General features: G+C 41.6%; 1 protein-coding gene across 5 annotated transcripts in view; it reads right to left on the bottom strand.

Annotated features, from left to right (window-relative positions):
* pard3ba (par-3 family cell polarity regulator beta a) overlaps positions 1-12,554 on the bottom strand; it is a 161,166-nt gene that overhangs the window by 21,990 nt on the left and 126,622 nt on the right. For all 5 annotated transcript variants that reach the window (XM_038718904.1, XM_038718914.1, XM_038718922.1 and 2 more), the window contains one exon: positions 8,717-8,828. In XM_038718904.1, the coding sequence (XP_038574832.1) occupies positions 8,717-8,828 (112 nt within the window). The remainder of the gene's footprint in view (positions 1-8,716; positions 8,829-12,554) is intronic.

The following is a 12,554-nucleotide window of genomic DNA, read 5'->3' as shown; positions in this document are numbered from 1 at the left end:
ACACATTGCTGGAATGAGATGTTCTCTCTTGTCTTTGTCTCCCAGGAGTGTGAGCAAGAGTTCAGCCTGTGCCTGAATCTGTGTGTGTGAGAGACGAAGTGCCCCTGTGAGCGCCAATCAAGCAGCGAGATGAAAGCCAAAGGCAAAGAGCAGGTGATGTAAAACAACAGAAGTGGTCAAACAGTATGAAATTATGTAGGAATCATGAAAAGGAATTAACCTGCGCTCAGTGTCTTTGCCTCTCAGTCTGCACTCTTTAGTGGTACAGTATCGAAGTTAGAAAGAGTATTACTGGCTCTTATGATCTGTAATGCAGGTTCAGACAAACATGAAAAATGTGCAAAAGGACCAGGGACCATATTACAGAAACTTCCTAACCTGCAGATCCTATTTTAACTGCTTGGTAACCATGGTAATAAGGGTTAGGAACTGATCTAGGAATACCATTAAAGTTCAACAGTTCCTAAGTCAATGTTCCTTTCCTAACTTAAGAAAGGAAAAGTGTATTACAGAAGCATCCTAACTTCGTAAAATCTTTAATAAACTCTCCAAACTTTAGGAGAACCGTTCAGCTGTCCTAACTTTTACTTTTCCACCAGGTAGTGTTTGCTAACTTGATTAATCCACATGGCTGCTCTTTTATTGCTTTTACATTCAACAAAATGTCAACAGGCGGAATTTATTAATTGATTCTGGCGATGTGTTTGATGACAAAACACTCGTTAGTAGAAAGGCTGTGGGCGATGCAACGCTAGATAATGTCTCATTATACAACATAATGTAAAGGCTTGATGTAACAGCAGCATCCTAATGCAAGTCTTTGATAAAAGGACATCGTTAAAGACAAGAAATACTACATGAAAAACACGATGAGGTTAGTGCGCAGCCTTTATTATTATTTTTACCTTCATTGTTCTTTCCCAGGAAGAGTACGGGTTTCTTCCGGGGTGAGTGAGGGAGCACAGGAGGTGCCACCACCGGTTTTCCTCTGCTCTTTGGACAGTTGCCTTTCTCTTTGTATCACTTGTCAATGGACTTATTTGGACAGACATAAAAGTTGATAACTGATGTTGGATTGAGTATTTAGTATATCCTAAACTGAGATAAGATAGGATGAAGTAAGGATTCCAAAAGTTAGTTAGGATTTGCTTCTGTAATACCAAATTGGGAAAAATCCTATCTTAGACTATTCCTATCTTAACTTAAGGCTTAAGGTAGGAACTTTCTGTAATACGGCCCCAGGGCCCTCGTCACTAAATCTCTCAAATTGGGCCCAAGACCCTCCCCCCAACCAACACAAAACACACAACTGTGCCCATTCTTTGGCTTGTCTCTAGAGCAAATCAATTTGTTTTCAAAATATTCCTGAAGCATCATTTCCAGATGAGGTGCCTTATTCTGGAACTTTTCAAGTAAAAAGGTATTAGTGCAAGAAACAATTTAATTTGCATTGGAACACATGGATTTATCTCACCTCACTGCCAAACACCTTAACCTAAAATGATCTTGCAAGACTGAATATTGGACTAAATGGGCTTGTAAGGAGGAACAATCTGTGCAGCGCTACTTTCTTTTCATAATTATCACCTCAATCCCTACATTAACAGAGACTGGCCTCCTATAAACTCTACCTCCTGCCTCATTTCTCCTCTATCATTTTCCTCCTGTTCAGGTGGTTTTCCAGTAGCTTGTCACAGTAGCTTGTTCACAGTAATTCTGGGGTGTATGATCCAAACACTAACTTGTGGTGGGGCCTGTGTAATTAAATGGGCCAGAATAGCACTGAGCCCGGTCCGGAGAGTCAGGACCAACGGGCAGCCTTTAATCAGCACAGGCCTCGACTGCTGCACAGGGCTAGGTGGGCGTGGGTGTGTGTGTGTGTGACAGAAAGCCTAGGATGCGTGTTTTGCGTTTGAACATTGACTGAGGGTGATCTCAGAGGGGTTCATGAGGAAAACAGGATCAGGTGACTGAATTTCTTATAATTACTGAATTATATGATTTTCCTTAAAAGGTTTGTGTGTGTGTGTGTGTGTAAGCTGCCAGCATGGATTTGGCTGGAACCTCCTACAGAGAAATGAACTCTGAAAACAGCTGAGGTTTGGCCAAAGCTGAGGTTTGCATCCCTTTGATGGTGGCTGAGCATGTGTGTGCATGTGTGTACATGTTGCATTGCCATGGTTGATTGTGGATTGTGTGTTTTTATGTGTTTGTGGTATGTTACCTTATAAAAGTCTGTTATAAAATGTGTGTGAGCGGGCATTCGTACTTGTGTGTCAGCTTTTTGTGTTCATGCTCCTTTATACGCAGTGTGTATGCATGTGCACAAGCTTTGTGCGTTAACACGAGTACACGTATGTGTGTGCAAAATCAGTCGAGAGTACATTACATTTCTAAACTTGCGTGTTTGTGGAAAATAGAAACCAGGACTTAATCCAACTTTCTTGGTGATCCAAGTGTTTCAAATGCAGCTCTTCCCATGGGGATTGTGAGACTGTGTGAGTGTGTGTAAGAAGAATAAAGTGAGACAGGCAAAAAGAGAGAGATGTTAAGGGATGAATTGAGTTTTCTCATTAAAATAGTGCAGGTGCATCAGTAACACCTCAAATCTACACTCTCTCACACACACACACACACACTCTCTCTCTCTCTCTCTCTCACACACACACACACACACACACACAGGGCATATGCTAACCTGATTAACACTAACATTAGACTAACATTAACGCAGCCTCCTTCAGAGAAACACCCCCGGACCAGCTGCTCTCTCGCCATCTCTCTCTCTCTCTTTCTTTCTTTCTTCCATATGCACAAACTAGCATCTCTGCCTCCCACACTCTCCTTCCCAGATTCATCTTCTTTTATAAATCTACATTTTTAACAGTTTTATTTAAAAAGGTTTCTAATTAATTGGACAGCACAGACTGAAGGGTGGGTTTGGGGGGAGGGTACACGAGATGGAAACAAAGCTTGGCGAAAGGATTCAAACCAACAACCTCATGTGTTACATAGCTTCCATTCATCAATTTAGTCCCCATCTCTCGTGCTCTATCTCCAGTTTTAATTCATTGAAATCACAAAGGCCACTGATTGGTATATCGATTCTTAGCCAAGAATCAACAACAAACTTAGCCTCTGCAAAACGGCATCATATTGTAGTTATTTCGGCATCAGTTTGATCCGTTTATAGCAATTAAATAACAGCAAAAGCTTTACTTTGGGTTCATATAGCAGTAGTATCCGCGGGCTGTGTCTATACGCATTGTGTGTGAACACTCAAAATGTCCAGCAGTCAAACTTGCGCGAGTAAAGAGACGAGAATATGAAATTCGCTTTCGGTGTGAACGCAGCTTTAGGTAGATATTTACCATCATGCTCAAAGGCGGACACTTGCTTTAGTCTCACTAACAACTGCCGCCGACTGAGCTTCTTTCTACCACCTGAAACCCTCACTTCTTTCTCTTCCTCCCCTGCTCCATTACTTCAGTCGTTTATGTCGTTGCCTCCATGTATCTGTCACTTCCTCCGTCCCATCTGTCTTCTCCTTGTTCCAATCCAGCTTCTGCTGTTAGATGTGCTATTTCTAATCCTGCCCATTTTACCCCTATGGAGCCTCTTTGAATTTTATTTGCTTCAACTCTGCTCTGTTGCTTTGTAATGTTCTCAGTTTCTCTCTCTTTTTTCCCCTAATTTCTCATAAACATATATGTTCGTTTCTTCCTCTCTAACTTTCTGTTCTTCTGACTGGCAGCATCGCTGCCACTCCCCTTCCACGTTTCCCATTCCCCTCATATTCTCTCCCTCGTTTACTTGCTCCCCTGATTGCTCTCTCCCATTTTCCTCCTTTGGGTCCCCCTCTTACCTTTATAAGCAGCTTTCTGCTGGGCTGCGCCATCTTTGTGGCAGCTTCTCCAACAGTAGGCAGCACACAGCAGGGGGTACCCTGCCAGCACATCCATTACACCTGTGCTCTGTGTGAGTGTGTGTCTTTGGTGAGTGAGCCTGAAGTGTTCACAGCAGAACGTGTGTGGTAAGAGCATGCACTTGTCAGGTGGAAGCAGGGATGGCCAGTCACTAGGGCAGTGTGGGAGCCAACGTATCTCAGCTGTAAACAAAACTAAATATCAGCGTCTAACCACAAAGGGCCTGCGGACACATTTTGAAGCGTGTTACCACTACATTTGGAAATCTGCTGTTGATTGTGATCAGTGATCAGTGTTGAACACTGAGGTGTTTTTATTTCCCCAAAACTGAACTTTTAGATCAGTGCAAGTTCACAGATGAATACGTGTGCATTCATTAGGACTGTGGCCGCAAAAACCATTGGGGGCTTTTGCCTGTGGGCATGAAGCGCCCCGTGCAGATCACCAGTGCCTGTATGTGTGTGCATCTGTGAGTGTGTGTAGGCCATCTATCACCGTGACAGGCTGGTGCGTGTTTACTTAATGATGTGGGGGTTTATTTATGAAGTGATGGCCAACGTGTGGGAGGGAGAGAAAAAGTGAGAGAGGGGGAGAGATTGAGACAGCCTGAGGATGTGACATTAAAATATCATCAAGTTGATGGATGTCCACACACACAACATTAGAGAGAAGTACAAAAAAACAGCTGCGCAACGGATGACAAGTCGTATCTGGACTTGCAAGAGTGTTTCTCTGTGTGTGTTTTATAATGACTCCGAGTGTGTAGTTGCGTGTGTGGTTTTCGGTGACTTCTGTGTTTGTTAAAATGTCACATGCTGCCACGGTTGTTTATGATTCACAGGGTAAAGACTTGAAGATAAGATACATGAGTTCATATGCATGTATGTTTCTCCTATACTGTGCGCCTGTGTGTCTTTGTTACACTGGGTAAACATGATTCTGTTTTATTGTAGAGTCAGTCATCTCAGCTGACCATGCATAATATGGTCAGTTGATGGACGTAAAGTACATTTACATTATAATAAACATGTCATAGACAAAATCAGGACAAAGACACACAGTGTGTTTGATGTGAAGCTGTGTCAGGGAGTGGAGGTGAATAAGTGATCCTGGTCAGTGCATCGGCTGTAAACATTATTAGACCAATAATGACCACTATGGGGAAGATAGGCCAACAGGGAATGAAAGAAAGATTGAATGAATGAATGAAAATGTGAGTGGGATAATTTTTTGTTATTAATGAAGTGGTTCCCTTCAGAGTAAAAAAAACAAATACTTTAAAGAACCCTGACAATGTGTTCAGAAACACTTAATAGAAACACCTAAAAGTAAAAGGAGTAAAGTACAATTGTGACTATGATATCGCTCTAAGAAGGCTAAAAAAGTAATTACCGTCATTCTATTTGGCAGTTAAACATTTTAAACTAAAAATAATTTCAAAGGGAAACTCCACTTAATTCAGTCATGAGGAGTAGCACTGTGGAATCAGTTGTATAATGTCTTCTGTTGCTCCGGAGGAGCTTTGTCAAGACTGAGAAAATATCCAAAACAGACCCGTGGAAAATCAAAGCGCATACATTAATCATCAGAAAAAAAAGAGACCCAATCCAACTGGAACCAGAAGGACTGTCAGACCAAGTTCAAATACACCAAAAGATAATAAGACCCGATCTAAAATTTGGTCAACCAGAACAGAACCTAACCGAGAGAACACCAACACTGCCAGCAGATTGATGCCACAAATGAATGAGCAACCGCGGTCGAAAAAGAGTGGCGATACGTGTCACTTTCCCTGCACTTGACAGTTCACACCCTCTGTCTTGCATCAAAAACACATTTTCCTTCTGCAGTGATAGCGCCACATCTGACACAGCTGCTCCAATAAACGTACTGACACACCCAAGACACCCAAGACCCAAAGCAATCCTACAGGACCCTACCTGACCTGATTTAACGGGATCCCTGAAGACCTCCATTCTGGAAGTGTATTTGCCAAATCTGAGAAACCAACCCCTACTGAGACCCCTGATTTTATGGAAGCGTAATCACTCAAGTATCCCTTTAAAAGGTGACAGGAGCCAGAGAAAAAACTTCAGGATCAGTCTTTTCTCAAACATTGTGGAGTCTCATGTAAAAAAGTTATTCCAGACTCTTCTTATAGAACAAAGAAGTCTATACAAAGAAACTGCTCATGTACTTTTGTGGCTTAATTGGCCATCAAGACATTACAGAGAGCCTATCATTAGCATATAGAGAAAATAGACAGAGAGAGAGGGACAGTGTGATTGTCATAATTACAAGTGTGACCTATCCACAGACAGGGAACATGGAGGAAGGGTCACATTAGAGTCAGATAGACAGACAGGGACACAGAGGGAGAGAGGTTAGAGGAGAGAAATGAGGAAGGGACATGAAGTCCTTTTTGAAGACCACGTTTAGCTGCACACACCCACTTAAAAGTGAGTCGCCACACACACAACCACACAAAAAACTCCACCTCCAGATCATGCAGATAGACGACCGCTGAAAGAATAAACAGAGACATGAATATATATCGTAACCACAGTCTTTTATCCCTGCTTTTGTTTATGTCAGCTTGGGTTAGTGTGTTACCCAGGATCATCTAGCCCAGGAGAGGAAACAGAGACACAGACGCACACTCATCTTCTCTTTAAATCACACATAAACCACTCAAGAGGGAGAATGGTGCTCCTGGCCTCGTATGGAGAGCTTCGAAAACCTTTTTAACCATTCATGGCTACGGAAAATGACTGAGCATAAAAGAGCAGCGCGGCACGGCATTGGTAGTCGTGGAGGCAGCAGCTAAAAGGCTGAACACACAAGGCCGAAGCGAGCTAGCGAGTGAGTGCCGCGCTCAAGTGGTCTGCATTTACGCTCTTCTCTTGGCACACGGAGAGAGAAAATAGGTAAATGTGTGTGGAGGTGTGTTCGGGTGAATCAGAATGTGTGGATGCTGTTAACGCCACTCTGTCAGCACCTGGAAAGGAACAACCACCAATACAGACACAACTACTACTAAATATGATCTTAAGCAGTTAGTCTGTTAATACTGCATCAAATACATAACATTTCAAATGTTTTTATTAGGTAAATTACATGAAAGGATAACAAATTACATCATTATGTTATTTGCTGCATAATTATATGCATATACAGAAATGCAGGAAACAGCATAGTTTCTGTATTACTTTTTTGTTGTGCATTAATTCAAAAAGCTTCATTGTATCACTCCATTTCTGTAACCAAACAAACTTGTACATTACATTTCACTCATTTCGCAGATGCTGTTGTCCAAAGTGACTTACATTAAGTGCATTCAACCCCTGTACTAACAAAAACTACATGTCAACAAAAAGTGTTTTTAGTTTTTTTTAACATCACTACAATACTCATTTATGTTGTGTTTCAATACAACATTCTATTATCATCTTCTCTCAGTTTTTTCATGCCCAATATTACTTCCCAGATGTTTTACTGTTTACTGTGTTTGTATTCTCGCTATGTATGTGTGTGATTGCGAGTGGGGTGTTCCATTATCAGGCTCCTCATGGGAGGAACCCACTGCTGGTTTTTATTGTGGACACTGATGTCTTTTTTCGGTGAAAAATAACAGATCAGATCAGAGGCTGAGCCTCACGCTCGCTGTGCTTTAATTGCATCAGAGTTTCGGTACCGACTGAGTAACGGCGAACCGAGGCAGAAACACATGCTGCACAGGGATGTGTAATGAGTGATGAAGCCCTTTGGGCCTCGAAGATAGCAACCATGGTGTGCGTCTGAGAGTGCCTAATGAAGACTGGTTTGCAGGGCTTCATTGCTCAATAAACAGAGACTACAATAAGCGAGGAAGCGAGCACAGCAGGAGGCAGGTTGTCAGGTGAATGGGTATTGGCGATGCTGTCAGTAAATCCATCCCATATTTTCCAGATGCCTCTACCTCTATCTTTGCTCAGTTGTGTCATATAATGAAAAAGAAATCTTGCTCTGAGGAAATGCCTTTGCAAATCGTTGCAGCCAGATTCAGTGATTCTGTTAAGGATCAAAGTGTGATTTTCTGCATCCTTGGGCTCGCTATTAAAAAAATCCCATTTTAAAATGGCTGATAAATGGCTATTGATTTCCATCGTGAGTATGCTGAGTTCGGTGAGTGTACGGAGGTAAATGAAATGATTCCTCAGCCGGATCAATACAGGTTCAGGGACATTTAGCAGTGCAGATTGGTTAGGAGAGGCAACTACACAGAGATTTCAGGCCATTGTTATTCTTGCTAAAATGGGAAAGAGAAAGAAGAAGGAATGAGGGAAGAGGAGGACAAGTATATCAGAGAAGAAAAGGAAAAGCAATACGATAAGAGAGACAGAAAGAGAGAAGGTTGCGGTATAGAGCTAAAGGAAAGGGTGGATGGAAATGTCACCGGTCTAATAGATCTCTCCATAAACTAAATGAGGAGGAGAGTGGGCGCCGCCTCTGTGGCACACAGCACCTCAAAATGTTAACAAGAGAGCTGAAAATAGCCTGAGAAAGACACAGGGGAAAACAGGCTGAGCTCACAGGAACACTGGAGTGCTCTGGACATAGTACACATGCACTTATTTTTCCTTCATTTAACATTTCAACTAGTGTCCAGTGTGGGTCTATGTGTCTTGCTGTAGAACCTATCACTTCGTTTTTAATGGATTTTTAGGGCAACAAATAAAAAAGCTCTTGTTGGATTTCCTTGTACCAAAAACTGTCTGCCATTTCTATGCTCCACAGGCATGCACACTCACCCGGTGTGGGTCGTGCTCCAGGGCTCTGCGTCGTGCAGCGTCGAGCTCCTCATAGCCTGGGGCGGCTCGGCCCTGCTGGTACTCTCTTCGCAACCCCTGGAGACGCTGATCACTGCAGAGAGACAAAGAGGAAGGTGTAAATAATGCCAGATAGTTGGTGTTTGGAGAGAAGCCATTATGTAAATCTCAAAGATTTAGGTAGACAAGGAACTAACAGGGTTCCCATCATGGCCTTAAAATCAAACTATTCCATGACTTTCCAAACCTAGTTCCATGATGTAAAAATGTTGTTTGCTCATTTTAAATTTTAAAAGTGAAGAAAAAGCCAGGCATATTCATTCTTTGTTAAATCCACCATAATTCTTTAGCTTCATAGAAGAAACCCTTAACAGGGCAGGAAGACTGACAGGCAGACAAATAATATCCACAATGTACTGCCTCTGAGAAGACATCAGTGCCTGAACTGAACCGTCTCCAGCTGACAGAGAAAACCAAGGTGGAAAATATGGAACAAAAAACAGTATAAAAAACGTTTGATGGATTTGCCTTTTCACTTAAAAGTCACATGGAGCAATGCAGCACATTCTTCAATTGAACTACAGACACATTGGCAAGTCAACACCAATATGATCCTGCTGAACCTGACCTTTTGCAGAAATGACCAAAAGGTAAAAAAGAAGAATATCTCTGCAACAAAAATAAAAAATAAGAGAAAAGGCGCCAGTGACTGCAGGTGAAGAGATAAGAACTCAGGACAGAATGGGGACAAAACTTAAAGAGAAACATCATCATGCTCACTGGACCTTAATGCTAGATAAGCTACACACCTGAGAGTACAGAGCCGAGCTCACATAAACAAGGGTATGGATAGATACACACACACACACACACACACGGTAACACACACAAAAGGCAACACACAAACATTGTGCGTGTGAGTGAGCATAATCCGTCAGGATGTGCTATGACACAGTGCTGTCGTTTATCTGTGTTTACTGGCTGCATTGGAAACAGGTATCCACTATTGACACTGATATGCTGTTCCATTGCTATTAAACAGGAGAATACACACTGTATAAAAAAAATATTCAGAGACAAAAAATGTAATACAAGCAGAAAAAAGCTAACTTTCCACCCTTCCTTTGCATCTGTAAAACTATCCCTTAACAAAACTACACACAAGGAAAGCCTTTGTCAGACACATAAACACCAACCATAGCCTTCATCAAACAGACGTTGTGACTTACATTCTAATGGTCTGACCTCCAGGCAGATATTGACCGAAATAGAGCGAAGGAGAGAGAGAGCGGGCAAGAGACAGGGAGCAGATAGAGAGGTTCATTAGTGAAGTACATAGCTTACATGTTTAAGTCTCTCCTGCAACGCTGTCTTTAATTAGAAAATCTGGCTGAGACTCTGAGTGTGTATTTTTGTGTATTAAGACAACCTCAGGAATGTATAAAATTGTGTGTTTCTGTGTACATATAGTTAATTCTTGTAATTTGGTATGTGGGACACACTGTGACGGTGTGTTTGTGCTTGTGTATACATACACTGATTTAATGCAGCTTCTATCCAACTCAGTTGGGACAGAAGGCTGAGTCATAACACACTTCTGTGCCAGTATGTTGATATGCAAAGAGTTGCTATTACTCTACTCAAACGTGTTTGTGTGTGTGCGTTTACACACCTCACTGCATAATCCCTGTTGAAACTTTACTAAAGTTTCCGTGCTGCTGTGAAACGCCAGCGCAGATGCTTATGTTTTATAAAGATGGATATCTGAGGCAGTATTAGGCACAGTACTGTGCTAATTGTTGCTTCTTGAGATTGGTTTAATGGCCGGTTTCAACACACTAATCAATACTAATCTCTGCCCCCCCCAGTGCTGTGTCCTGCAGACAGCCTTGCTGTTAAGATATTCACACTTTATCTCTTGTATTATTTGTCTGTTTATTCACTTATTACTTGCTTTTTATTATTACTCTTACTTACCCTCTGCCGCCCACCAGCTCCACTCCACAAACAAACAAACAAACAGACCCTCGGAGAATGGATGCACAGAGCCAAGTTGAGATTTTTTTTTCGATGCCGCCCCTCTTCTACAGAACCCATTAGCCAATCCCTGGGCCCGTAATTAGGGCTGCCATTTTGATTGAGCGTGCGTGTCGCTCTCCAAATGAAACAACACTGTAATTATCTCATTATGCCGCGGCCTCCATCACTGACAACGCCAAATATTATCATATTAATGGCTGAAGATTGAGGCTGGATAAAACATGGAGTGGGTGTGGGGGGGGTTCCGTGTCCTGTCCTATGTGTGTGTTTGTGGGGGTGTGTGTATCTAGAGGGAGACACGTAGGCTCCCCTGTTGTCATCAGCAGATAATAACTGCAGCTGATTGCTTGTATGCAGGCCTGGAGCCAGTTGCATAAACACAACAGATCTAAACTTCAGTGGGCTACAATTTTCCCAACAGAGCAGTGTGATGTAAGAACAAGGAACGAGCCAGCAGAGTCCACTACCGTCCAGCTGAGAAACATGGTTGGCATTTCTCTGATTTTTATGGTAAGTCCAGAAAAACATTTTTTTTTTATATTTAAATAATTTTTGCCTTAAGTAGAGAACCAGCACAGGGACAGTGAATATTCATCTGGACTTTGAAATACGCTTTAGTCTCAAGGATAACTCCAGTTTATTATAACTTGGGTCTTATTTTTGTAGTTTTGGTCATCATTCTTAATTGTAATAATAACATGGATTCACCATGTTATTTACTGAGATCTGGGGACATAAGTGAAATAAGTTAGATATTCAGACACGTTGTAAACAACCCCACAGGGTTAGCTGTAACAACACATAGACACAATTATACAACAAACCATTCACCTAAGCTCATCAATGTTTGAATTATCATTCAAGTGCTTTTTTAATAGCCTTTTTAAAACCGGCCTTACTGGATGCTTCAGCAATGAAAAGTGGTAAGTTAAGTTCCACATTTTGATGGCTCTATACATTACAGATCTGCACACTGCATCAGTCCTAGGTTTTTTTTCGAAAACTAGACAACCCTTTGTAGCTTGCCGAGTACTATAACTATGTTGGTTTCTCACATACTTTATTTGTGAGTACAGACAATTCTGTTTCATATAACAGATATTCTTCAAGAAATTAATAAGGTTGCATGCCAACCTCACTTCCACTCTAAGCCATGAGAGACTGGATCACACACTGATTTTCTGTCTAATGAAAATGTGTGCACACATTTGTTTCCAAGTTACTTTAGATAAGGAGTTCCCAATCCCCAGGCCGGTACCAGGACACGGAAGATCTGCTTCTGTACACAAGGAAATAATTAATAATTCTGTAAATTTATAGGCTATCATAAGTTTTTTTTTTTGTTGCTTTGTACCTCAAACTTTCCCTCATAACTCCGTTAACTCCTCCAACAATAATGTAGTGATTTTGTCCATCCTTACCCACTTTGGTCACTCAGCAGTACACGAAATCTGTGAGACCACTATCTTAGAGCTGTTGTGGAATCTGTGTTTTTTAAATTTATTAAATACACTACAACTTACCAATAAATCAATAAATTCTTCTTTTGCTATTAGCTCAACCAGATAAATTGATACCACTTAAGTCAGACGTGTTTTCCCTTCAAGCATCATATTTCATCCATATTTCAGTATCTGACTATGCGGGTTGATCCGAGAGCGTACCGAGAGAGGAAAAACTGAAGGAAGATTGGCGAGAAGATGAGACACAGGAGCAGGAAATGAAAGATGCATCAGAAGACAGAATGAGAGCAAACGCAAACAGCAACATAAAGACAGAA

This window comes from Micropterus salmoides, unplaced genomic scaffold (genome assembly GCF_014851395.1).
Source record: "Micropterus salmoides isolate LMB-PRFRI ecotype aquatic unplaced genomic scaffold, ASM1485139v1 Ms_hic_scaffold_1, whole genome shotgun sequence".
In the NCBI taxonomy this organism is placed as follows: Eukaryota; Metazoa; Chordata; class Actinopteri; order Centrarchiformes; family Centrarchidae; genus Micropterus; species Micropterus salmoides.
Note: the sequence above shows the minus strand (reverse complement) of the source record. Positions and strands in the feature narration are given on the sequence as shown.